The 26,139-nt window shown below is 39.0% G+C and overlaps 2 protein-coding genes across 6 annotated transcripts in view; both read right to left on the bottom strand.

The window, feature by feature from the left end:
- The window catches only part of LOC147763282 (cGMP-dependent protein kinase 1-like), a 65,236-nt gene extending 51,881 nt beyond the window's left edge, over positions 1 to 13,355 (bottom strand). The window contains exon 1 of one of the 2 annotated variants that reach the window (XM_087004505.1): positions 12,813 to 13,355. In XM_087004505.1, coding sequence (XP_086860631.1) covers positions 12,813 to 13,081 — 269 coding nt within the window. In that variant the 5' untranslated portion in view covers positions 13,082 to 13,355. Of the gene's footprint in view, positions 1 to 4,910; positions 5,037 to 12,812 lie in introns of those variants that run through there. The other variant, XM_087004506.1, reaches the window with a different exon arrangement.
- A 2,726-nt stretch (positions 13,356 to 16,081) lies between these two features.
- On the bottom strand, positions 16,082 to 25,990 carry LOC106181936 (uncharacterized). 4 transcript variants are annotated; one of them, XM_013566504.2, is made up of 3 exons: positions 25,587 to 25,990; positions 18,373 to 19,988; positions 16,082 to 18,004 (listed from the first exon to the last, which is right to left on the bottom strand). In XM_013566504.2, exons 2-3 carry the CDS (start codon positions 19,730 to 19,732, stop codon positions 17,550 to 17,552), a joined length of 1,815 nt encoding a protein of 604 aa, XP_013421958.2. In that variant the 5' UTR covers positions 19,733 to 19,988; positions 25,587 to 25,990; the 3' UTR covers positions 16,082 to 17,549. The 4 variants fall into 4 exon arrangements, with proteins under 4 accessions (XP_013421958.2, XP_086862053.1, XP_013421957.2 ...); XM_087005927.1 differs by lacking the exon at positions 25,587 to 25,990 and adding an exon at positions 24,656 to 24,837; XM_013566503.2 differs by lacking the exon at positions 25,587 to 25,990 and adding an exon at positions 24,634 to 24,837.
- Positions 25,991 to 26,139: the final 149 nt, after the last annotated feature.

A 26,139-nucleotide genomic window follows, 5' to 3' on the forward strand; every position in this document is an offset into this window, starting at 1 on the left:
ACAGTCGACTTTTCCTGGAAATCCCACTGCTCATATGCACTCGTATCAAGACTAGCAGTTTAAAAAAGGCTAGAATGTCATATTTTACAAGTTAAACCGATGTTGTGTTAAATCCCTATCTAATCAACAAAAAAAGCTGACCTACCTTTTTTAATGAAAAAAAAAAAAACGAAATAAAGCTGCTGTAATATTTATGCTTAAAGATAATGAAAAATCAAAATACTGCTGAGTGACTATTTTCATTATTTTTCTGTATCATAATGACCAGTAAGGAGTCCATTTTCGGCGAGTCCTACTCATCAAGAGAAAGAATGCGTCCTACCGCGGTATTTAAAGGAAAACATTTCCTGTTCATTGAAAAACAAATATTTTTTTAATTATTTCTACCCCGTGGTCTCCTTAATTAATGGTTAATATTGTATTTATCGCAGTTTTATTTTTAAGCGTTTTTGCATTGGCTCAGGAAACTGACGTCAGGATGACGTAGCGAGTCTGCGCCATCGCTCCGTCAACCCGCTTACCCACTTACCGTATTCACCATTCTACTCAGGGACTGCACATCTGATGAGTGCACTCAAACGGCGGGAGTCGTTTAGAAAACATTTAAGTTGCAAACGGTGCTGTAAGCAGGCTCATCCTGAGAGTATTTAGTAAAGCTGTAAAGTATTGTTGCTTTTGACACATGTATCAAACCAAGCTGTCATTAGAGGATTCAAATATAAAACCTACGAGGAGTAACATCCAGCTTTATAAATTTGCTGTTTTATCTTTCATGTGATTCTGGATTTGCTATCATACTCATTTACCCATTGCGCAGATTGAACAGTTGGTTGCAAACTGCTAAACATCTTGTGGTAATTTTACGCATTTATTCATTTATTTATTTTTTAAATAACATTGGCACCAAGCGAAATTTCATAATGATCTAGGCGAGCCCAATTGTTGTCTTCTAGGAGAGATATGATGGCCGACAAAGAAAGGCATGAAAAAAACACGATAGACTACACCTGATGAGTATTAGTCTTTTAAACCACAAGATTTAGATAATAAATAATCAGAGAATGACAACTATAAGTCGCATCACTAGTATATGTAGCTGCACAGATGAAAAAATAAGAAAGTTGTCCACTTTAGCATCCAAGTCTGACAACAAATGAAGAGAATTCAGTGCCACTGCATGGGCACGTGGGACGCTGATAGATTGCTTAACGCTATTATTCAAAGATCGACAAATCTATCCGTTAATTGCAAAGTTGTCTTCCTAATCGCTGACATGCACTTAAACCCAATAGATCTTCATTTGCCAAGTAAAAATGACCAGTAGCGACACCTATATCACTACTCACTAAGTTGATAATAAAAACTGCAATTTGCACCGTACGCGTGTCGCTTTTTAGAGCCTCAAAAAAAAAAGGTGGGTGTATTCTACAATTACATGTGTCTCTCTATGTCAAACAAAAAGATGACTGACATTCAATAAATCTGTCATGTTTTGGAGGAGAAAATCAACGAGAAAACAAGCACCTAGGGCCTCGCCTTAAACCGGACCGTTTCTTAATAAAATTTTGATATTTACAGACATCTTGAAAAGGCTCTTATACCATAAAACGACCAAGATGCGCACAGACAAATGTGCCAACTGCCAGAAATAGATCAACTGGAGTAAAGACAGCCAGCCAGAGAGAAAATCATTTTCTTCTTTTCACTTCACTAGTACAAAAATCAGATAACTATGCCTACATCCGAAGGAATGCTGGACATTCTACTGGGACCAGTTCTGGTTTAAAACACGTCCTTTTTCAGTTTCAGTGTCTGATGTCGTGTGGCAGGCCCGTAGCCAGGGGGGTTCGGGGGGTTCGAAAGAACCGCCCCTTTTGCTGGGAAAAGGTCCACTCTGGGTAAAATTTGATCCAGGTATACGAAGTTTTTATGGGAAAAGGTCCACTTTTTCAGAAAAAGAACCCCCCTTTTGAAATTGCTGGCTACGGACCTGTGTGGTATACATTGTACATGTACCTCTGCAGTCGACGGTCTACTTAAGGAAGCACAATGCACCTCAAACCCATCCGTTATTTCTTCCTTAAAATGATCGTCCAGTGGCGCGTTTCAGACCCAAACCGGTAGAGGTTTAAGTCTGAAGACGCCTTCAAAGTACCTGCATGAACATAAGCAACTTCGTTGCATCTTAAATATCGTTTCCTGTTTAGCGCCTAATGCAGCTCCTTCAAGCAACGACCCATAATGTTCAAAATCACACTGCTGAAGGTTTTATATAAAAAAGAACTGTGTAATCTGACATGCTGAGTAAAGGCCCTTATCAGTGTAAAACTCCTCTTCTAACTTGGTGTAGCCAGCGCCGAACACCGTCAATCTAAATAGATGTTTTTTTTTTCTTTTTTCATATGTCTTGCCACAGTATGAAAATCCTGTCTAATCTAAATGGCAAATGTTAGCATAATGATTTAGTATAAAACATTCAATCTCCCCTTCATTGTTCCACTTCATAGATTTCAAATAAAACCTTTACCCTCAGTATTTGCCGAGTTGCTATCTGGTAGCTGTAAATCCGACATAAATCTTTATCATTCGAAAAGTTTGTTTTTTATGGCAATTTACATTTATGCCACCATATTACCATAATAAAAATATAAGTACGGTCGTAATTTATTTCTAACTTGGTTCACGTTAGTTACATCATATTTGTAACAACCAGCAAGCATGCAAGCACCCATACATTACTACACAACAGATCTGTGTACTGGTGGTGACACGTTCATGTGCAGTTCTATCGTTACTTCCTCAGCCCCCCTCCCCCCACCACCCCCACCACTCCCCCCCACCCCAACCCCACCCACCCCATCCCCACCCCCACCCCCACCACCACTCCCCCCCACCCCAACCCCACCCACCCCATCCCCACTCCCACCCCCCCCAATTCCACCCCACCCCCATCCCTACCCCCACCAACCACCAACAACAACAACAGGTTCTTTCCAACCTTTTCCGTCGCCTTCTCATTCACATTTATTACTGAACGTGTAGTCGGGGCCTGCTAGAGCAATACATTATATTCCTCTCTACCTACTCGTTTAAAAAAGGAATTAGCGTTGTCAGTGAGTCCGCCTCGTAGGCAGAATTGTTGATAAATAAGACCTAAATACGAGGAGGGATTTACCTCTTGAACTTTAGGAAGTATAGAAAGTCGTCCAACCTCAGATATTCCCCTTCAGGCCAACTGAAACGGGGACGGCAGCGTTTAATCTTTCACGATCCAAACACAGGTTTAATATTTAGGGATCAACTTTATATAGAAACAGACACAACGGTAAAAAAATATTGTCATAAATGCCTCATCCAGAAGCAGCTGCTGGGGTGCAGAGTAAGCTGCAGAGCATCCGTCACGCAGGGGATTTATCATGAATATGTGGTTGATTCTTAAGATTCTGTAGACATAATTGCCACAGGTTGATTCTGATAATAATAATAATTATTATTATTATTTCTTAAACCCGCGCTACACTTGCGTCTCAGCGCTGTTTACATGGACGTTATAATCATGTTTGGCGAGCAACTTAACGGCAGGCGATGTTGGCCAAGAAGAAGTTTATGTTGCTAAAATATTGAATGAACAGCGTGCCACGCTTTCGCTGGTCGTCTTCAAATTTCCAATACTTCCCACTGGAACGGCTTTGGGAAGACATGTCTAATGACAATTTCCTGAATGTCAATCAACGTGAATGTAATAATAGTTGTCTGTTTGTCTGCCAAATAATAAAATCATAGGCCTGTGAGGATTATTGGCATTTCATTCGTGCTGCAAATTCACTTTCAAGTTCACTTTTGCTGCCAAGCACATGTAATTTACAGTAAAAAAAAATCCAGACGATACACTTTTCTGCGAAACCTGAAAAAAAAGTAAATTTTGCAGGGGGGGTTCTAGCTTCTTCTACATACATGGGTTTCTCAGAAAGGATCTCACGTTCAACAACAAGTTTTGAAAAACATTTTGGGTCACGAATTCTGTAAATAGACGTACATGTAGCTTTCCGGTCGGTGTGTTAAGTTCCAGGAGAAGATGGGAAAGAGTTGTTTTACAAGCGATGGCTGGCACACCGACGATTTCTGCACTTAAAAAGCGACAGGCAATGGGATTATTCGTTTTACCCATGCGATGCAACTTTGGAGACACTGTAATTTGTTTTCAAGGAAACTCGCTGGCCTGTCAATTAGAGAAATAAAAGCTGACACGCCAAACGGGAGTATGAGATTGCAGGCTATTATAGATCTGAAACCGGCTGCTGTGAACACTTGTATGAATGTGTGTGTGTGTGTGTGTGTGTGTGTGTGTGTGTGTGTGTGTTTATACGTATTTGAGTATTTATATGTATATGAATTCGTAAACCATCTTATCTCTTGTGCTGGGAAGTGTAAGATTTGACATTAAAAATATTGACATAAAATACTATTTTGGCAAAGTTGCCACAACAGAAACTAGGAAAAGTGGATTTAAATGTTCCGATAATGCAACCCAATTACTGCCATGACGTCATCCGCCCTGCTTGATTCTAATATATCCATCGCGCTGTGTCTGACTCGACATGCAGTCGGCTTCTAAAGACAACTTGGCAAAATAATCAAAACTTATCTGGGCTTGGAAACAGGACAATTTTGAAATCAGTTTTCCTTTTTTCGAAAAGGATAGCTTACCAAACATATAGGGCGAGGCGCCTTAGTTCGTTAATATGTTTTCCAGCAAAGCCATGTCTTAGACTATGGCAAATACTTAAGATTACAAACCTTATTCCTAAACACATCTCTATTCTTAAAACATTTCCTAGCTAAAAAGTTAAATTTAAGCTTATATAAAAAACATGTGTAAATTGTACATTTTTGTACGGTTCTTCACTTACATTATCCAGCGCACACTGCAAGCTGTAAGCTGAGCTACCTGTCACGTTAGACAAGCTGATCCTTTTGACTTACATGAGGTACACGCACCTCTTGAATAAATAAAATCAAGAAAAACGCATCTGTTACTAAAAGAAGATACAGCCCTTCTTAAATATTGCTCAATGTATACTTAAAAAATGAAAAAGCAAAAGCAACAGGTTGAGCTACCAGCGGGGTATTAATTAACTATTCTGAGCCAACTTGACTGACAGGTGCTAACTTGATCTTAATACGCGCTTATCAATAATGACGGGATTAACCCAGCTATACATCCGCTGTAAACGTGAATGATACTTTATTCTCAGATATGTGCAGCCATTATTAATGACAATTAAGATTTACTGACACTATAGAATAAGGTAGAATTTGAAGAGCTGCGTTTAACAATCCACCCCCATTCTTTCTAAATACTACTGACTCGTGGCAGGGTTGGTTCTAGAAAATGTTCAAACTCAGTGGTTAGTGTGTAAAATCTCACAATTTTTTTTTTTTTTTTTTTTTTTTTTTTGAAAAAGATCGCACATCAGCATAAAAGAGCGTCCATCATATTAGTCCTTCATTTGTTGCGCTCCAAAATCTACGAAAGGAGGTAGTATGTTTGTTGTCTTTGAAAATATCTTGCAATTGAATATTAGGCAATAAGAGATTTTCAAAGATACGCTTATTATTACTAACATCATAACTCTCAAATCGAAATAACCAGTCTTTTATCATGATATTGATTACAAAGTGAAACTGGTAAACGAAGAGCGTTCCTAGTCAGTTATGAGCAGCATGCAGGTGAGTTGACAGAGTTGGAAGTATTGGAGGCTAGCGTTCTGGTCTCAGTGATCGTCATAAAACGTGTGTGACACCGTCACAACTTGACTAACGACAGGGGACATCAAAGAAGACAAGGGCACGGAGGGTTACCATCCAAACGGTACAATATCTTTATACATAACCCTCAATTCCATTAACTTTTGTACACAGGCATTAAGCATTGTGAATATGTTCATTTGAGTCTGACTTCGTCATACAACAAAACCTTTTCTGACTCAAACAGTCCCCCACTCACAATGGTGTTCTCTTTATGGTCCGTGACAGTTTCACCCAGATAAGCAATAGCGTTACACAATACGGTTAGTGAACTGAAAGAGAATACCTCACAATGTGTTCTTTTTCCTCTGACATATGACTGAAAATGATACAAGGCTTCATTAAGAATAGGAGTATTCTTTACAGCTCTATAGATTTAATGGTTATTTAGTGCTAGGGTCCAACATAATGTTGGATATTAGTGAAAATAATGTAATTGAACTCTCTATTGTCACTGGGTAATGTCACGAGCACACAGACACTTTGTATTCAGCCTCACTATGGTGCATCTCTTCTGTATTTTGATGTATGTTACAAAACTTTGAGCACTTTCACCTGAACTATCTATTATCTCCCTTTATTTTCAACAGCGATATACTAGGTTGTTGCTTCTTTATTCAATAAAGTGTTTACATTGGCATATCTTATGAAACATTGGATTTATTTAACAATGTGGATTTAACTGACAACAACAACTCTGATTTCATGGATTTTGTAATATATATTTTAAGATGGATATATGTTCGCATTATTATATTTTAACCTTTTGATATTTGCAGATTAGACACGCACATACACACGTACGCACGCACGCGCACACACACACACACACACACACACACACACACACATTGTTGGACAGGTTATCTCAAATTATCATTTATCACACATTTCTGTCCAATAATTTGGTTTTCGATATCAGTCCATTATTTAACAGATATCGCCATCCAGACCTCGTTATCGTTGAAAACAGCGTTTGTTCACTACTGTTAATCTCTGATGTACATCGCTATAGCCTGAATGCTTAGATTTCTGTTTTGCGTGTCTATTTTTATTTTTATTTGGCGTGTCAGCTTCTATTCCTAATCACAAGGAAAAATGTATTGATGATTGTTTTTGTATTGTTAATGACGAGCAATGTTGACGCCATGTTGATAGCTTACTGAGTGACATCCTATAGACAGCATATGGTCGGTATACTGCTCTTGTGTTCAGTTTTATTGATTTTTATCTATTGTCAAATTCAAATATATACCAGACTCTATGCAAATCACTTCATTGATTACAATGTATCATTTGGCACCATGAAATATAAATTATTATGTTCCTGTTTACTCATATCATAAAATAAAGACACCTAAACGTATCCATGGCGACAGGGACAACAAATATGGAGCATATGTACCTTTAGAACTATTTTTTCCATCACTGAACAATGTGAACAAAAGCGCATCAAATTACAGTCATCTCAAATCAAACATTACTAGCACAAAGTTATGAAGCATTTCAGATATAATGGCATCGTTCATATGACGAATCTGTTTTTGAATGGTGATATAACTATTTTAATTAATTTTTTTTAGTGACACGTTCAAAATCTTTCTACGATAGTGGAATAACAGTAGTTTGTTCAGAGATTCATTAAACACACGACGACGTTATTTTCATCGATTGCCAGCACGTGTGTGTACGCGTGCGCGCGCCTTAGAAATAAACTTCGTTAGCTAAAGAGGTTCAGTTACTTACATTTGTGAAAACTATCAACATTTCAATAGAGTCAGTTGCAGCCGGAACTTTAAAACTTTTAAATGAAGTGCAGTCCAGCAGCTACATATAAAACAGGCGTCGTCCCGTGAATCAGACGATACCCCCCCCCCCCCCCCCATTATGGGGCTATGTCAGTCCCAGTAGACAGTCAGGGCACCATTGCTGTCCAAAGACAGGGACGGTCTCTACAAGTCTTACTGGAGAGCACGCCTGTACTGCCATTTCTTCTTTTAAACATGGCGGTCATTAGCCTTTGCATTCCATATTAAATCTTAATGATAATGTACTTAAACTTAATTTATGATAACTTATCAGTAGCAGCCATTACAAAGTGCTTTGCTATTTGCGTTTGCTAATTTTATTTTATTGTAGCTTTCTTGAAGTAAGCTTATTACCAAGTACCTCCCATCTTGAGGGATCTGGAGAGGCATTTACAAAGTAATTTTCCGAGCCAGTGATTTACGTCTTTCTCCTACAACATTGGCATTTGATGGAGATCTAATCTTTGAGTCGTTCTTCACCTTTCGTAGCTGTAATAAAAAACTGTTCAACCTACCACATAAATACAGGTGAACAGACCTCCATGTTTTTATTAACCTTTCATTGTAATACAATACGGTAAATAGCTTTTATTTGTACTTTAGCATTTCCTTTAGTATGCCTTCAATAAATAAAAAATGTTGAGTAATGAATACAAGTTCCCGACGTAAAGATGAGTGTAACTTGAGAACGATCGATAAAATTTGAGACAGTTTAGACACTGTTGCGTGAGGTGATGTGCACTTATTTCTATCACTCAGAGGAAACTTTAAAAGTTAAATCAGTGACGTTTATAATTGACATTGTAATAATTTATGCAAGTTTTTCTGTACAGTGAAAAGGATGCTCATCTTCAGTACTACATTAAAACAGACCCATGGGTATATCATTAACAGAACGTTTACCTAGTGCCAGCAAATATCGTTTAGCACCTCTTGTAATTGTTGTGGACAAAGCCAACCTCGTGTTTGCGAAAACAAGTCCTGTGTTTTCAAAACACGTCAATACCAGATTAAGCCGCTGGCTCTGTGACTTGGCTCTCCAGGCAATGAGGTGTAGTGAAGGCTACTTACCGCCATCGCGTTCTTGGACGAAGACATGCACAAATAATTGTGTTTACTTATCTTATTGTCTTGCCAATACTAATGGCCTCTAGACGTCATATATGGAACAATTTATGGGCGACAAAGTATATTGAAGAGAATGGTCATTTAATCCGTGGGAGAAACTGAATCTCGCTAAACCAAACGCCTTTCTAGAGTTACATGAGACAGTTACATTTCGCCCGAGACATTCAGCTATATAGATAACAGAACTATCAATATGCAAAGTACAACATACTCAACTTCAGTAATATCTTGGCTGTCGTATTTATTACTATTTCAGGGAAAAAGCAATGGGTCTGCAAAAGACGTTCTCTCATCAGATTAGAATAGTATTTGATATATATATATATAAATATATATATATCAAAAGTATGCATACCCATTGCTTTTTCCCTGAAATAGTAAATAGTAATAAATACGACAGCCAAGATATTATATATATATATATATATATATATATATATATATATATATAGAGAGAGAGAGAGAGAGAGAGAGAGAGAAGCTTTTCTCTTGCAGAATCACCGTCAGGCAATTATGAGAATATCTTGCCGCGATTCAAGCATAAGGCTACAACGTCTACAAGAACTTGACAGCAGGGAATCTTCATCTTAATGCTGGCATATGCCAACTGAATGATCAGAAACTGGCGATCGCATTAAATATTAGTGAAATTAATTGGGCTGGGTTTGCAAAGGCGACAAATAATTACTTTTTCTTGCTAATCTATCCGGATAAACAGCAAAGTGACATTTCAATGGAGTTGATCAATTTCCGAGGAAGCTTTCAGGGGATAACTCTTATCTGTCACTGTAACGCGTGGTGTTGTCTTGAAAAATATGTACACACGAAATTAAAGGTAAACAGGGCGACAGCAACATGGATAAGACACTCCCAAACATACGTGTATATAGAAAACAAATAAGATAAATTCAGTCGGCATGGGCTTAAGTGATAATATTTTCGTATCCCTTCAAACAAACTACAACTAGCCTGAGTGTCTGGATTTCTTATCGGAAACAAATACCTACTTGCGTGAAAACGTACTATTTCATCTAGGGCTACCTTCGGCAGGAGTCGCTGTTGTTTGAAACAAAATTTTGTTCCATTTATAGGCAGAAACCCCTGCTGGGGGGAACATGTACCATAGCGGACAGAGACCCCTGTCGGAGGGTACCATAGCGGACAGAGACCTCTGTCTGAGGGTACCATAGCGGACAGAGACCCCTGTCTGAGGGTACCATAGCGGACAGAGACCCCTGTCGGAGGGTACCATAGCGGACAGAGACCTCTGTCTGAGGGTACGATAGCGGACAGAGACCCCTGTCTGAGGGTACCATAGCGGACAGAGACCCCTGTCTGAGGGTACCATAGCGGACAGAGACCTCTGTCTGAGGGTACCGTAGCGGACAGAGACCCCTGCCTGAGGGTACCATAGCGGACAGAGACCTCTGTCTGAGGGTACCATAGCGGACAGAGACCCCCTGTTAGGGGGGACCATAGCGGACAGAGACCTCTGTCGGAAGGTACCGCGGCGGACAGAGACCCCTGTTAGGGGGGACCATAGCGGACAGAGACCCCTGTTAGGGGGGATCATAGCGGACAGAGACCACTGTCTGAAGGTACCGCGGCGGACAGAGACCTCTGTCGGAGGGTACCATAGCAGAAAAACTGGGGGTGTAACCCCAATTAACCCCCCCCCCCACACACACACACACACACACACCGCCGGCTCTTTCGCTTATGACTACTGAGCTACTGAGTCGGATAATAAGAGCCCAGGCCACGTAGTTATTGTCCACGACTAAGTGGCTGAGCGGACACAAGGACAGTGCAACGATCAAGAACGGAAGTCGCCCTAATTCAGAACCGAGCATGTGCGCCCAAAATTGCGTTTACACATTAATCGCATTGTTGTGATTCCGGCTCGAATCCAGTAAGGAGCAATTCGGGTTAATTTTCTGGGAAAACGAGTCAGTGCCTTGCACATTCGACTTGATGTATGAACCGCTTTGCCGGCAGTAGTCGGCTCGGCTCGAGTTGGGATTCCTAGATCGGAATCAGATTTTTTTTTATTTCTGACTAATGTAAATGTACCTAAGTATTTCTTATACAGGTTATCTGTAGAAATGTGAAGGGGTTTGTTTGTCTGCCGGCACAACCAGTCCAGGCTTATCAGATCGGACTCATTTCACGTTGTCGATGGTTGGGACCTTTCCGCTTTACAAGTGTGCCAATCGCAAAAATAAATTACCTTTCGCGAGGAAATGGGATAATATGATTTTCCAATTAGGTCGATAGAAAGGCCAGACCTTGCTAGGCTGCGGATGTCGCTGGATTTCTTCCCAGACTTCTTTCTATCCCTCTCCCCACCAATGGTATGACACCAGCTGTGTATGATATGATATGTGATATGATATAATATGATATTTTGCACATTATTCATCCTATGAGATGCGCGTTGAGACAATCTTCGACATTTAATTCTATTTTCCAAAAGATAAAAAAAGGCACGAGAGTAAGGTTGGTTTGATCACCAATCTCCTCATATCAACTGTTTTGTCCCCCATTTAATTTAACCTTTAACCCCCCCTCTCTCTCTCTCTCTCTCTCTCTCTCTCTCTCTCTCTCTCTCTCTCTCTTCAGCGAGATGACCATTCCCCGTGACCATGTGAAGTTCAATAGATCACCAGCTAAGATCAACTTGAAAGCGTTTATTCAACAATAGGACCAAACGTGTGCCGCTTAAAGCTGTTGGCTTAGTATCTAGATATACTAAATTGTTGATATTACTTTCATAGGTAAATATAACACAGACAACACGGGGTAGTGTTAAGTTCCGTAGATTTGTTTAGTTCCCCGCTAAACATAGAGTTTGCGTTTAGTGCCACCAGGCAGGATTTCATGTTTTTACACATATTTGCCATTGCTGTAAAATTAATGAATCCCGGCATTTTACAATACCGCACTGATTAAACAGATGGGAAAATCATAATTAAAGTAAGAATTATATTCTTGGTTTATTTCTAAAAACGTCAGAAAAACACACAGGTTTTCCCGTCATTTCACGCGTGTTCATTTCGCATAAAATGGAAAGCCTGGGTCATTAATATTTAAGGGTACATAGTGATTATAGGCACACGGTCTTAGCAAACAGTATATAGCTCTTGACCATCTAAAGTTGACCCCTTTTAAATGGCATATCGCGTGATATGGGGGCCTTTAAAATGAAAACATATGTTTTCTTACTAAAATTATTACTTATCGCTACTGTATGCTGTCCGGATAGGGTTTGTCACGACAAGTAAAGCAACTGCAAACTGAGCCATATAACGTTTCCCTGCTACACTCAACTTTTACTATCCCGCGGTTACTTTGACTGTGATTAACAACGATGCCCTTTTGATTGGGTGGTTGAAATCTACCTACCTTTAAATTAATGTCAAAATTACTCGATCACTGACGCTTTAAATCTACCTACCTTAAAATTAATGTCAAAATTACTGGATCACTGAGCAGAAAACACGAAATTTCACTAAGCAAAAAACAAAAATACATCCCCACTGATTCCCCAGTTAATATTATTAGCATGGCGATGAAAGATGGAGATGGTATTAATATCTATGATTGCAAGACATCCCAGTATATACAGAATGTTATTATAATGTGGTTAAGCTATCAGTCCACGCAACCAGTGCAATATTCGGACCACGCCTCGTCTCCTGTTTACATGTATACTGACACCATCCAACACACGTCAACGTGCATGACTTTAAAACTAGATTGATTAAGTATGACTTTCTTTCTTCAAACAAACCCTCGATTGCCTCTTGTTTATATTCTCCCCTAAGCTAGCACGGGGATAAATAAGACTTATCTTCTGCGTCCTTTTGACGTTAAGAAGGGAAGAGAAAGAAGTACACGTTCTGAGTGAAAACGCACCAGGTCATACCGATAACTAGCAGACAGTGACACAGGGAACGCTATCATATTGCTAAACAGTGGACACCACAGTACAAGGCATATAAGTACAAGGCATAACCTTAGGCTACTGACTCTGGCCGCGGCTATAACATGAAGCATGAAGCTTACCTGGGTGACTTAGAATATTTCCTAAACTTCTGTCTGGTCAGCTCTGACACCGTCCTCTGAGCCTGCTGGGGCTCGGCTGAGATCCCCTGAGCACGCTGTTTCCTGGGCCCAAACTTGGGGCTCTTGGGGCCAAACACAGACTGATATTTATCCAGCTGGCTTCTTAACTCCTGGATCAGTCCATTCTTGTGTTCGATCTCTAGCTGAAGCTCACGAATCTGATCATCTTTCATTCGTAGTAGTTTCTGCAAGTCCTGTAAACTTCCCATGACGCAGCAGAGAGATAATAACCACACTGTACGAGTGTGTCTGTATGTGTCAGTGTAGAAGTAGTGGTCGTGTAAAACTAAAGCAAGGCCGTGGTCAGTGAAGTCGATAAATCACAATCTACCTGCTTTGACTGCTAGATATAAATTACTACAGTCATCCCCTGATGATTTCAAAATCCCTGTAAGAGTCCAACTCTCCGGCTGAGTATTGATGTGGATGACGGTATATTTCACCTGAATGCCACTCCACGTAACTTACACAGTACTGCTATTAATCACATGACAGACGGCAGCTCCACCTTGCGAGGAGGTCGTCTAATTGAGTGGTGGTGATAGTGTTATGGCGATAATGGCCCCTGTGCCTAAAGGCATCAACACAGACATCAGTTTTGACCCTTGAGATTTTGACATGTTAAAATACAGTGGTTCACAGTAGCGTGGAAGGATACGTATAATGCGTACAGATATGACGGAATCAACAAACAACATGCGTACTTCTATGCGTACACCTCTACGCGGGTCGCAATGATTCCATGAAGAATGTCGTATATTTTTCAGCCAAACTTCACAATTTTTATTTCATGGGTCGTTATACAGGGCTGTTAGATTTACAGCGCACGAAGTGAGCAGGCTTTTTTTTAAAGGTTCATAGAAGTAGAAAAATATGCGTAGGAATAGCGTTAATAAATCCATCGTTGACGAAATACATTGTGCACGGGGTATAGGGAAAAACTTTGATATTTTTGAGTTGCAGATTTATTATAATAATAATAATTATTATTATTATTATTATTATTATTATTATTATTATTATTAATGCCTGTTGAAATGATGCTGTTAAATACAAAAAAGTAGAAATAATGACCATTATTTATCGCCATTTCGATAAGCGGTCTTGGCAGACATCTAGGCATCAATTATTTGGGGCAGAAGGACTCAGTGAGTGCCTCACTCCATGTACTACCGTCCACTGCAATCAACGACTGAAGGATTAAGTTTATGCATTATCCGACGCATCAGGGGTTGCAACTTGCACTATATAATTATCGGGGGGAAATTTTTCTATTTGTTTAAATATTCAGTATTGTCTATAAGAAGTTTTTTATAAGATATTCAGCAGTTTTTGATTACCTCTCAAGACGAGCTCAAGACCTGTCCAAAGACACAGTTACGATACGCTCCATGACTTAATGTGTTGACAGTTGACAGAGGTACATGTCCCATTATAATAGCAGTATGACAACACCTTGAACTGAAATATATTCTATGTGGACCAGCTTTCAGTCATGGTCATCTTTGGGGCAAGCTGTTCCCTTTGCTCACGAATCCTAGAGATTTCTGGTATCAAAAACCTGAAACTGATTGCAGTATTTCATGCAAGGACAACAGCGGGTCTATTTTAGAAAGTTCTGCGTTAATTTTTAATTCTATGCTATAAAGTTTCGACTTGAATCCTGCACGTAATGGACGATAGTTCCATCAGAACCAGACAACACTCTCGTGCTTGTTACCATAGCAACACAGCAGATTAATTTATTTTTATTAAACTTTATTTATCGATGGCAAAACAATGTTAAATATAAAACGTATCTTCCCCGTGGTCATCTCACGCACTATATGTGTATATGTCACTTCAGTCTTCCTGTTAAGAATGTCACTGGCCTGGTGACCTTTTGTCAACAATTTTTGTTCAAACTCTTTGTTTTCAACACAATTCCCTAGACATCTCTGGCTGTGTATCTTTTAATATACTACAAATGTCAGCATTTAAATGTCATGACAGTCCCATGATGTGACACCCGGAAGCTCAGTTTGGAGTTTACTTGAGAATCTATTCGTGTTCTTGTACGGAAGTGAATCTCCAATTTACATCTTAAACTAAGGGTAGTATAAAGACTATCAAGGAGAGATAGAGCCAGAAGTAAAGTATATCTTACAGTGGGAGGAGATGACATCTACAGGTTTTCCCAGAACATCTTTTCTAATAAAAAGTGCCCCTCGTGGACTGCCATTGCCGGTCATATAGCAATTCTAGCGTCCCTGGGCAGCTCTTACGTCTGATTAATGTCATCAATATCATTAATATGTACATTTCATCAGTACTTATCTATAATTTCATCTTTCGTTTCTTTTCGTGGGATATGGGATATCTTGAAGGATATCATTTTTGAAAATGTATACTCGACGACATCGGCTCAGTACATAAGGTCAAAGAATAAATTCTAGCAGGTGAAAACATTTCCTGGCTCAACCTTCTTCTAATTTATCTATACCAGCATGCTGTAATATGCGTGTAATCGTTGTTGACACGATATCAAATGAGAAGCAATAATTAACGATCTCAGAAGGTGAGGAAGTTACTGCCTAACACATTGCCTTATGTAAGACTGGACGTGAATGGAACAATTACAATCAGTGCTTTTTTTCATTAGTATCATTATTATTTACTTCGTGTTCATTACATAACATATTTCAATTAAAGCAGTACAAGTTTCCTGATATCAGCCAAGAGAAATATTTAGTTATTTGCGTCAGTCAATATAATCTCCAGCCAATCGTAAAAAGATGAGCTCTAAAACTAACCCATGCCCTCTATGACGGCTGATCTAAGCCCTTTGTGACGGTAGAAAAGTCCACCAGTGTTTATGACACAGATAGACTTGCACCCCATTTACATAGATTTTTAGATCGATCTATCCCTGTGGGGAGTCTCACCAGATTACTGTCAGCTTGGCCGGCTTAAGCGTCTGTCCCGCCTACTAAAAGCTGTAAGGGGGTAATTAACTATGGTGCCCGCTCGGCTGACTGCAATTTAGCGTGAACCCCCAGGGAGTTAGGTCGATCTAAATCTTAATCTTTAGATCGATCTAAATCTCTGGGAAAGCACCCCAAGGGTGAACATAATTTGACTGCTACTGGAAAGCTGAACGCTTTTAACGGCAGTACACGGGACCTACCTCTGCCTACCTACCGCCGTGTGCACGTGTTAGCGACACCGTCAGGGAATATGCTACAAAATTTTTATGTAGATTCTGAAACCTTATACCAAGACTCGTCATTTATATTTAAATTCATTTATATATTTGTAAGCATTTCCCGTCTCTACCTCTAAGTAAAGAAGATGCCGTTCATGCAAGTGTCACAGTGGCACAAAGGCACAGATTGTGGTAGAGGGGATTTGTCTCAATCAATGCATTTTCACCAGTAAGAAGAGGTAGAGAGAGCTATTTGGAGAGATGGCAGAAAGAGAGAGGGAGGAGGTACAGACTTTGAAGCTACATAATATCTATTAATACTTTCCCCGTTGTTTTCAAATGATCACTTAAAAATCACTTTTCTTTCTTTTTTGGGCTGTGTGCAAACACAAAATCAGTTTAACGCATGCATTATACAAATTAGAAAAATGGTTCAAGTCTCGGTAGTGAGGCACTTACCAAATCTCAGTCTGTTATTAACAGTAAGGTAAACAAGAGTCAAGTCCTTTCCATTAGTTATCAGTAAACAAACAAATATAGTTATCAACAGCATGGGTCGTTTATTAAATTAAAAACGAGGTCGTGTATATTGATTGACGTAACTGCAACCATATGAAAATGGGTCATAGACACGTAAACATAAACATGTTTATGTTGATGCATATAACAGACAAAATAATAAAAAAATACTTAGTTTTTGTTCGAATTTCATACACAATGAACCTCATACGTGTGTTATGATCGTGATTCGTGATTGTCTGGTTGTGGTAAAGTCACAGGTATCGAAATATAATACTATGTACGTGTATTGTACGTCACTGTAGCCAGAAGCCACAGTTGAAAATTGGCGCAGCACCCTCCCCCTCCCCCCCCCCCCCTCCCAACCAGCCACCAACAGGGGGTTCAGATCACCCCAGATCCAGTCTATCATTACAATAAATTACTGATAATGAAAAACGAGGCATTCTTCTGTCTCAACTTAGCTACGGTTGTGTACCGGCATATTTACCCTATACTTTGTCTTTGGGGTTGTGGTCTACTCAATGTGTTATAAAAATCAGTGTTGGGATTCTAACATTACATTCAAGCAAAATACGAATCGTACATTGAAAATAAAAACACACAAGCAAAAATTGGTGGTGAAAAGGTGTTGAAAAGGCGAAGATTGGAGGCCTTTTTGTTGTATTGTATTGAAAATAAGAATTGTTTACCTTGTGTTGTCTAGATAGTTTCTTTAAAGTACCTGAGATCATCAAATACAAACATGATGTCAAGTACATTGAGCAAATAACAAGCAATAATCTACAATTTTGTACAATTCAAATAGCCAATGAATATTGATAAATAATAATTGAACAATACAAGTAAGAAAATAAGTTAATGTAATGTTCAAGGGAGGATCTTTGGATTAAGCAGATATCTAAAAGATAATTAATGAAAATCATGTTATGTCTAAATTTTCTTATATTCATCCACCCACATCTGGACATTTTTCACACTAAATAGTCGCAGTAATCGTAGGTGAGCTTTGGTTTGAGCATGTCATTCCCCACCCGCAGTTTATCAAATCTCTCCACCTCTTTATAGAATGGGATAAGCTGCTTGTCCATAAACTCCGGATATTCCTCAGGGGTTGGACGTTCTTCAGTGGGTGGATGCAACTCCAGATTCACATCTTGAACGAGGTCAAACCGTTTAATCTTGGCTAGAGTATCAAGAAGGTCCTGGGCACGTGCTCTCGTGTGATGACGTCGCCAGCGCTGGAGACTGCGTAGTGCGCGATCTTCCGTGAGATCTCGAGGAACACCGTGAGACAAGTCATGGATGTCTGCTTCTATCTGTGCGTTTCCCCTGGGCGGGATGAAAGGGAGGTTCCTGTATAAGGTCATCCAGTCGTTACCAATATGGTTGGCCACGACGTGAAAAGCTCTGTCGAGGGGGCCTACATCTGCAAGGAAAGAAAACGTAAACGTGTCGTCACAATTAAGGTAATGGGTAATCAAAAGTAAAATTAATTTTTGTTTGACTACAATCAAAGATCAATACTTTTTCATTGAAAAAAACAATAATGATGATGATTTCTTTTCAATAAACTCATCAGGTTAAATACTGTAAGCTGATAGAGCAATAGACCGTTAAACTTTCCTTTTCCATCCACTCCAATTTACCTGGACGTTCTTTTTCTCTCTTTTTTTTTTTTTTTTTTTCGCGTGTAACAGCTAACAGCAACTTCTAATTTCGCTCGATTTTTACAATCTTTATCATGTAAGAATTGCAGAAACATGTTTTTTTTTTAATATAGTACATCAAAATCACCTTCTTTGTCCATCTTTGACCGCCCCCCTCTTCTGTCCAAGTCATAGAATATCCTCTGTAGGACACTGACACTGGTCTTTTGGATAACAATTTGTTTGATCATAGCAATAGTCCTCGTCACATTGTTACAACTACTCTGAAGTTTTGTTTTTTCCTTCTCAGCAGCTGCAGTCTCTGCGGCAAGTTCATTTATTCCGCCATTAGCGTTCTGTAAGGCTTCTCGTCTCTCGTTGATCCACTTTAATTTACTGTGAACGTGGTCCAGTCTCTTTTTCATGGCGGGCAACGTCTCGTAAATGTCTCTGAGTTCGAGGTTGAGCTGGTCCCACGTTTCATTGAGCACCTCTGTGTTCATACCGGCCGCGTTCCTCCGGAGCTCGTCGCGTCTGAATTCTTTAATATCGAGCTCCAGCTGCATCTCGTTGGTGTCGTTGCCCAGATATTCCTCCTCAACTAACAGAGCATCCTCCTTGGCTTTAAGAGATTCTAGTTCGTTTTCCAGAGCCCTTGACTGATTTTCCTTTTGATGAACTTTGTACGAGGCTTGATAGCTCTTTTCTTGAGCTTGCTTTAAGAGTTTCGTCAGAGAGGCAAGTTTGCGTTCAGAATCCGCCAAATCGTTCTTAAGGTAACCGACGAAATTCTCGTCCGCTTTGATCCACGAATTGACTGTGCTGCATGCGACTCGTACGTTCTCGCAAGCGTCAGGAAAGAGAAGAAGAAAAGGCAAGTGTGAGCATTCATAACGAGCACCTAATTCTTTGGCATATGTCCCCATCAGCCCGGGTGTCACCCCATACGCACTTTTGTAACTTTCAGAGGCGCTGACAATGTTATTCAAGCATTTCTTGATAGTTTTCGACCACTCACCGCGCATGCGCGTGTAGTCTGTGGCCGTCCCCAAATAGGGGTCTGTTTCAGGATCATAGAAACTGAGACAATATTTCTCTAAATATCCCAGAATTTTAACCACCTCGTCCGTCAAAGGTTTGAATTTTCCAGGCATGTATTCCAACACTTTCAAGTGACATTCTTGCATCTTAGAGAGACAAAACCTATCCACTTTAAAAACACTGCGAGGATTTGCTCCTCGCTTAAGAACATCTTGAATTAACAAAGCAGATCGTAGTTCAGGCAAATCAAAAGTGCTAAGAACGCTGTTCAATGGTTTTAACCACTTTCTTATCTCGTTGCCTGGGTTCTTTCCAAATCCATAGTAAGCCTTCTCTAATGTCGCCAAATTCTCTATCACTACTTTCGTGTGCTGTGTTAAGATCTTCCGTAGCGTTGCCAGGGATTTGGGAGGTCCTTTTTCTAGCTGACCGATGTCGCTTCGACTTTTTCGAGAGAAGAACGGCATAGTTTCCTTCAAGTCTCTGCTGTGCGAGTGCTATTTCTGGGCGCTTACCGTCGACATGCTACTTCTCTGGTGTAAATCTTCGCATGCTACTTGAAGGAAACTAGATCTCCTTGCCTTTTTGACAACGACGTAAAGGCCACGAAATCCTTCTCTTCTACTTGAGTCTCACGAAAGTCAAAAGGAATTTTTGTAACCTTTTTTAATTGATCCTCGTAAGTTTGTATATTTCACTTCACCTCTTCATTCTGCTCACAACCTATAAAGAAATACAAGAAAACGCAGCGTAAACAGGAGCGCCATCGCAAGGGAGAATTGTTGTTAAGGTACAGGTGACAAAAAGTCTCCAAATTCATTACAAATCTTGTGTTACTTTGTCGGTCTTAAAATAACAATTGTTGTAAATGGTTAAGAAGTTGGTGTACCGTAAATATTTACAATAATAATAGAAATGCTCCCAATCCGTGGCGCTTCCATTGATGTTACCTGGTGCGGTAAATACACCTATTCATGGTCACATAGAGCCCCCCACTCCCGCCTGCATACAGCTCTACTATGTAAGTGACGTATTCTGGATAGGCGGAGTAAGAAACATTTAGATCAAAACTATACTCGATTACTCTATTGAAAATGTTCATTACGTCCATATTACATGAATTCAGTATAGATTGCATAACAAAGTTATCATAATTTCTGAGCCAGATTATATCTCTATTTCAAGGTTATAGTATTGAATGGGTCATTTAACACCTCGGACAATGGCTATTTATGAAGTTCACCTCTTATTAGCACACTTAATCATTTCATACTGTACATATCACGACATATATGGCGTGTAGCCAGCTGTGGTCAACCACAAACTCTGGTCTAAGACTCCCGCCAGTCAATTGACATTTAGACGTTAAACGGTGGGCGGCTACGGATAATTTCATCTGAAACTTTCTTAATTTTGTAATTTTTTCAAGAGTGAATATATTCAATTATTATGATTATTATTATTATTATGTTATGGTTGATCATTTCCTACACTTCGGTTTTATATTTTATTTGACATTATTGCCATCGATCTTGATCAGCACAGATCTGCCAGTGATCACGTGCGAGAGAGCACGCATGCCCGTAAAACATTTTGATAGTTTAAATTTAGTAGCCCAAGTTTGTCTTTAGCAAAGTAAATCTCATGAAACCATATCCCATGTTTCCATCCTTTGTAATGGCCATGTTTCCATTGTCAAGATACACCTCTGATATGAATTTAATGCAATTGTAATGAAGACAAGCGGGGTCTAGTTTCAGGTAATAGTTGTATTTATCGTTCTTATGGTATTGACCAGTATGGAAAGGACCCTTGTTGTTGCTTGATATGAAACCATGGATCTGACTTTGAAGTTAAGTTGAAAGATTGACTACATATATCTGGTATCGGTGTTTTCTAAATATAATGTCCACTGGTCCGAAATGAAACCTGAACCCGGGGTATGGGACCATTGACAAAGCCGCCTCTCCTTTATTGGGAGAGGTATATCAAGCGTAAAAAGTCAACTTTGAAATTTACCACATTATTTGAAAACAGGATCAAGTTGGTCAGTAGGTTGAAAATAGAATAGCAGTAAAACAAATATACATTGACCGTTGCAATAAAGTCACTCAGACTAGAAGTTGGTATCTAACCAATATACATCGATAGCACAAAAAACTGACCCCGTGTCTACAATATTGTCTACAATGTCTACAAAACTGGTGGTGTGGTTGATAGAGAGTTGCAGGTGAATCTGTAGGCTACTTCTGTGCTTATATTGGTCACATATTTCTCACCAGACGCACTGCATTTTTTTTTATTCAGAAAAAAAAACATCCTTTACTTTTATCCAGTACTTTACATTGGAAACAGCAAACTTTCAATTAAACAATTATTTAAATAAAGATCCCTGTAGTAAATTCTTATTCTGCAAAACATGCATCAAAAAACAATAAAAACGGAACTTAAACGACTTCTAACTGTCAGTTGTACATTGTACATGTACCATATTCTCGCTTCTAATTTACGGGCACTGCAATAGTTAATGTTATATTGAATAACTAGAGGACTTGACAATACAGTTCGTGATTTACCTCTTGCTTCTGTTCCCCTTTTACGAATATTGGAAAACAACTAGAGTGGAACGCTCTTATGTGATCTAAAGAAGTGTTTAAATGGCTATCAAAGGCAGGTAAATTACTCGTGACAACAAAATTCCAATAGCCAATCCACAGACTAATAGGATCCAATTGATCAATCTTACACACTCTGGCACAATTGATTTGCCACCTGATCCTTTGTTTGCAAAATGTCAAAAAAAAATTGATCTCAGCAACCGATGTTAGATGCGGGCAGACGAACATGTTTAGGGGGGGGGCTCGTGTTCGAGAACAGCTGTAATATCCAAGAAGAAGCTTTCCCTTGATGAAGAATAGTCTCGTTCTTTGTCTCTCCGTAACCAAATATCCTAAAATATTTAAACTGCTATAGTGATGCTATTAACCTACCTCGTACCCTCTTTAGCGACATCTACATACTCCTTGAACGGTAGATTGAATAAACAAGAACATGAGAATACCAAAAAAAATTATCGGTTTTGGCTGAAATTTAAAGCACGACAGAACAGCCTGAGGAAGGTAAGTGTGCAAATACCATCGACAGAAACCAAAACAAGCAGGAAAATGTTGCTATGGGCGAGTGACGATTTATTACGTTCTTACAGTTTGCCACGGCGTTAAGTACTCGCACGTGTGGACAGCTAAAGTGATTACAGCAACTGAGACATGAGACGATAAAAAACCGAAACCAAATTAAATGAAACAACAGAATGGAAAGCCCATTACAAATTTAATGTTGCACTTAATCAGTGTCGCTTTTTAAAGCATTTTTTCTTTTTCAAGAGGCATCTTTAAATTCAGAATTTATGACGCAAAATAATATATAATAATTATATAAAAAATCCACTTTTCAAATACTGTCGCTGTGAAGATATATCTCCAACAAATAAAATGGACATTTCAAAGGTGTCACTTAAACAAACGACGTGTATTTCTACCATTGAAAATACTTCAAATTATAAATATTCTATTTCAATCAAAATTCAATTTCCTCTTCAAGCGCTTATATCATTTTGTCCTTTTTTTCCCGACCATATAGATGTTTTAGTCAGTTATAGAAAAACTTTGAGATATTCAGTCCCCATTATTTAGTCCTCAAAATCCAATCCTCAGTATTCTGCCCTTAATATTTGCAGTTTACAACTTCACATTTTAACCCTGTTTGTTGAGCGTCAGACCACCCTCCCATCTCTGCCGCCAGCACTCTATGTTTGTAGTGTAAGGCTCCCCTTTTATTTGCCAGTTGCTTGCTATCAATTTTTCTTTCCCAACTTCCAGCCATTTTTTTGACGCTACCCTTTCTTTTTTGTTCTTTAATTTTTCCAGTCAATTAAACGTCGGATCATAATGCTCTATGTACGTCTGTCTTTCATTTTTTGCGGAATAAATCACTTATTATACATACATAGAATGAGCTAAGTTTACGGTTACTCAACAGTAGAACTAACGCGCTGTACAAAATTTAATAAAAAAATAAGAAACTCCAGCGTCACTTTAACAGTGTATTACTTTCAACCTACCTTGTCCTCTCCCCTGTAGCGTCTGTCACACTGGTATTTCTAATAACATTATCAGTTGGTTTCAGATACCTAGCGGACATAGTGTATGTATTCTGTTTTACGTCAAAAATGATCGATTCTACAACATCGGGTGACTTAATTCAATAATTGACAGTGTCACCGTGTCACCGTACTGTTGACACTCACGACACCTTTGATACAGTCAGCTGTGAGACCGTGTTGATTTAGCCTCCCTGTCCAACGCTGCCCTTATAATAGTCTAGAGAATGTGGTTCGGACACACGGGTGGCGGTCAGCTGTCGTGTTAGCCCTAAGATTGCTATAGTTTACCGGGATCAATACCGTATAACACATACCACAACGCCAGATAAACCGCTGAAAGAGCGTCATATCTGAACTTTCGATTACCTAAGCAAACCGGGTGAATTAGAAGGTTAATAAAACGCGTTATCGGAATTAATTCATTTATTGGGAAAACAAAAAGGAACCATTCATCATTCTTGACTGAAATTGTAATGATTTAGGCACATTTGGCATCTTGGGTTGCTCTAGCAACAAGTACTGAGGAAGATTTATACACAAAAGTAGAATATTAATGTGTTATTTGAAAGGGTTAAGGCAACAAAACTGAACTATCCAACACATTTATTGCAACACAGCTGTGGAACGTCTCCAATTAAGATGAGGCTTGTTCATAAATATTAGCGTTCAAAGAATCTATCTCTATACTTTTGGTACAAGAAAGATACCTTTTTCGTTAGATCGAAATCGATAAATGGAAAATACGATATAGTTTTTTAAATGTGCAGAAAGTTATAACCTTACATGAATCAATTTTCATAAGTCAATAAGTCGGTTTTTCTGCCGTTTCTGTGATTTCCAATTAAGCACTTGAATCTGTATTTCTCAAAGACTATAAAACATATGTCAATGTCCCACTGAGGTTGACAAGCAACACCATGAGAAGAAATGCTATGGCATTAAAAAGGGATATCTTATATAAAATGAAAAAAACATCGGTGAGTTCTATTTACATTTCCTTCACTCGTTATGCTGTATGTGCATCAACTGCTTCAGCAGACGTCTCTATAGCTCAATAAACATCCAGCAATCATATGAGATAAGCTAACTTATGAAATAGCAAGAGTTACGATCCAAATATAATTTATCTGATAATTAAAAAGATTAAACCATTATATATTTATCAATAATTCCGTGTACGTAAATCATTCCTGATTCCATACTTACGAGCCGAATTACTAATCTTCACCTTGTCATCTTACGCTATCCCCCATATGTTAGAATATCCATTATCTTCTGCCCACAGATCCAATTTAATTCATATGTATTTTCTCCTCGTAGCTGCCGGCTGACACTGGGTTGCCAACAACATATTCCACGCGGTGATAAATTAGAGCATGACATCAGTAAATAGGACGACAACATCACACTATCTTACAGTCAAGGCGACAGCGTATAAGATTAGAAGTTGAAAAGTGGGCAAACGTTTCTTTAAAAAGGTTTCGATAAGAGTTTACCTTAGAGTTAAGTGGATTGCGTCAAAAGGTCGTCCAGATTAGACAGTCGTTATTGACTTAAGGCGCCAGAGGTCGCCACGAGCCAAGACGCGGTTGTCATTTACTATACAGGCTATCAAATCATTAGTTGAAACGTCTTCTCTGATGGATAATTAATACTGGCACATTTATAATAGATATAAATAAATACTGTCAGGTGTTTCTTGTCTAATGCAATGCAATCAATGGAATCTGATAACAAAAATAAGATATTTTGTTTTAGCAGGGCATCTCTATCAAGTTATAGATCGTGTGGAGGAATCGTGTATAAGATACATATTGGCTTGAGATTAATCATATTTCTGGGTACTTACAGAATTTATCAACATGATATTGTTATCTTTAGTTTTTTATAACTGAAAAAAGCATAAAATATGCATGTACAGGAGACCCAAGTTGTTAGACAAAAATAAACGGATGCTCTGATAATACTGGTAACTTTTATTTTAGGGTATATGACGACAGGAAGCTAATGGAGTAATGACATTGTGTAAAAGTCGCCAATTAACTGTGACTCTGGGTTTTTTACCCGTCCATTGTGTTCCCCCACCCACCAAAAGCCTCAATGCGGTGACTCCTGTACAGCATGGATCAGTGACAATGAGTAACAAGCCGATGACTTACCTTTCGCTGATAATTTCGGCTGCAAAGCCGGGCTTTCCCTCTGCAGACGTACCAACTTTCTGCTCGTTTTAGTTGAACCATTAACTTTCTCTGTGTTCCAATGTTCCCTGTGTAAGTGTGCTTAATATTCATTAACCTCCCAGGGTGCAGCCATTACCTTGATTTACTATTAATACGTCGTTTGCAGTATTATGTTTTCGAGTCATTTTTCTCGTTGTGACTGAACCCTAGCCAAAGTTGGCCTAAAATGTGGTGTACTTCTTACATCGCCTCAGCAAGGACACAGAGCAGAGAGTTGAAATGGTTTCCATGTGACTTTGAACAATCTGGTAATATTTAGGCACGATATACCTTTTTAACACGTTACTTCAGGTTAGACGTTTTGAATGCATGCCCCCTAGCGTGACTCTTTGGTTTTTTTCACACACAATAATGCTACTTCACAAACAGTCACATTACAGGCGCCAGTAGCGTGCTTCACGCACAAAAAATAAAGACCGAAATTTGGTATTAGCTTTAAAACGTGCAAAACATGGCTTAGTTTAATTCTTAG

Source organism: Lingula anatina, chromosome 2 (assembly GCF_051362555.1).
Source record: "Lingula anatina isolate TDL-2025a chromosome 2, LinAna3.0, whole genome shotgun sequence".
NCBI lineage: Eukaryota > Metazoa > Brachiopoda > Lingulata > Lingulida > Lingulidae > Lingula > Lingula anatina.

Bases quoted from the DNA above. Each gene is read 5' to 3' on its own strand.
- LOC106181936 (XM_013566504.2), bottom strand. From the start codon at position 19,732: ATGCCGTTCTTCTCTCGAAAAAGTCGAAGCGACATCGGTCAGCTAGAA. The intron at 18,005-18,372 runs GTGATTTTGATG...CTTTCCTTGCAG, and splicing joins GTCAAAGATGGACAAAGAAG to ATGTAGGCCCCCTCGACAGA.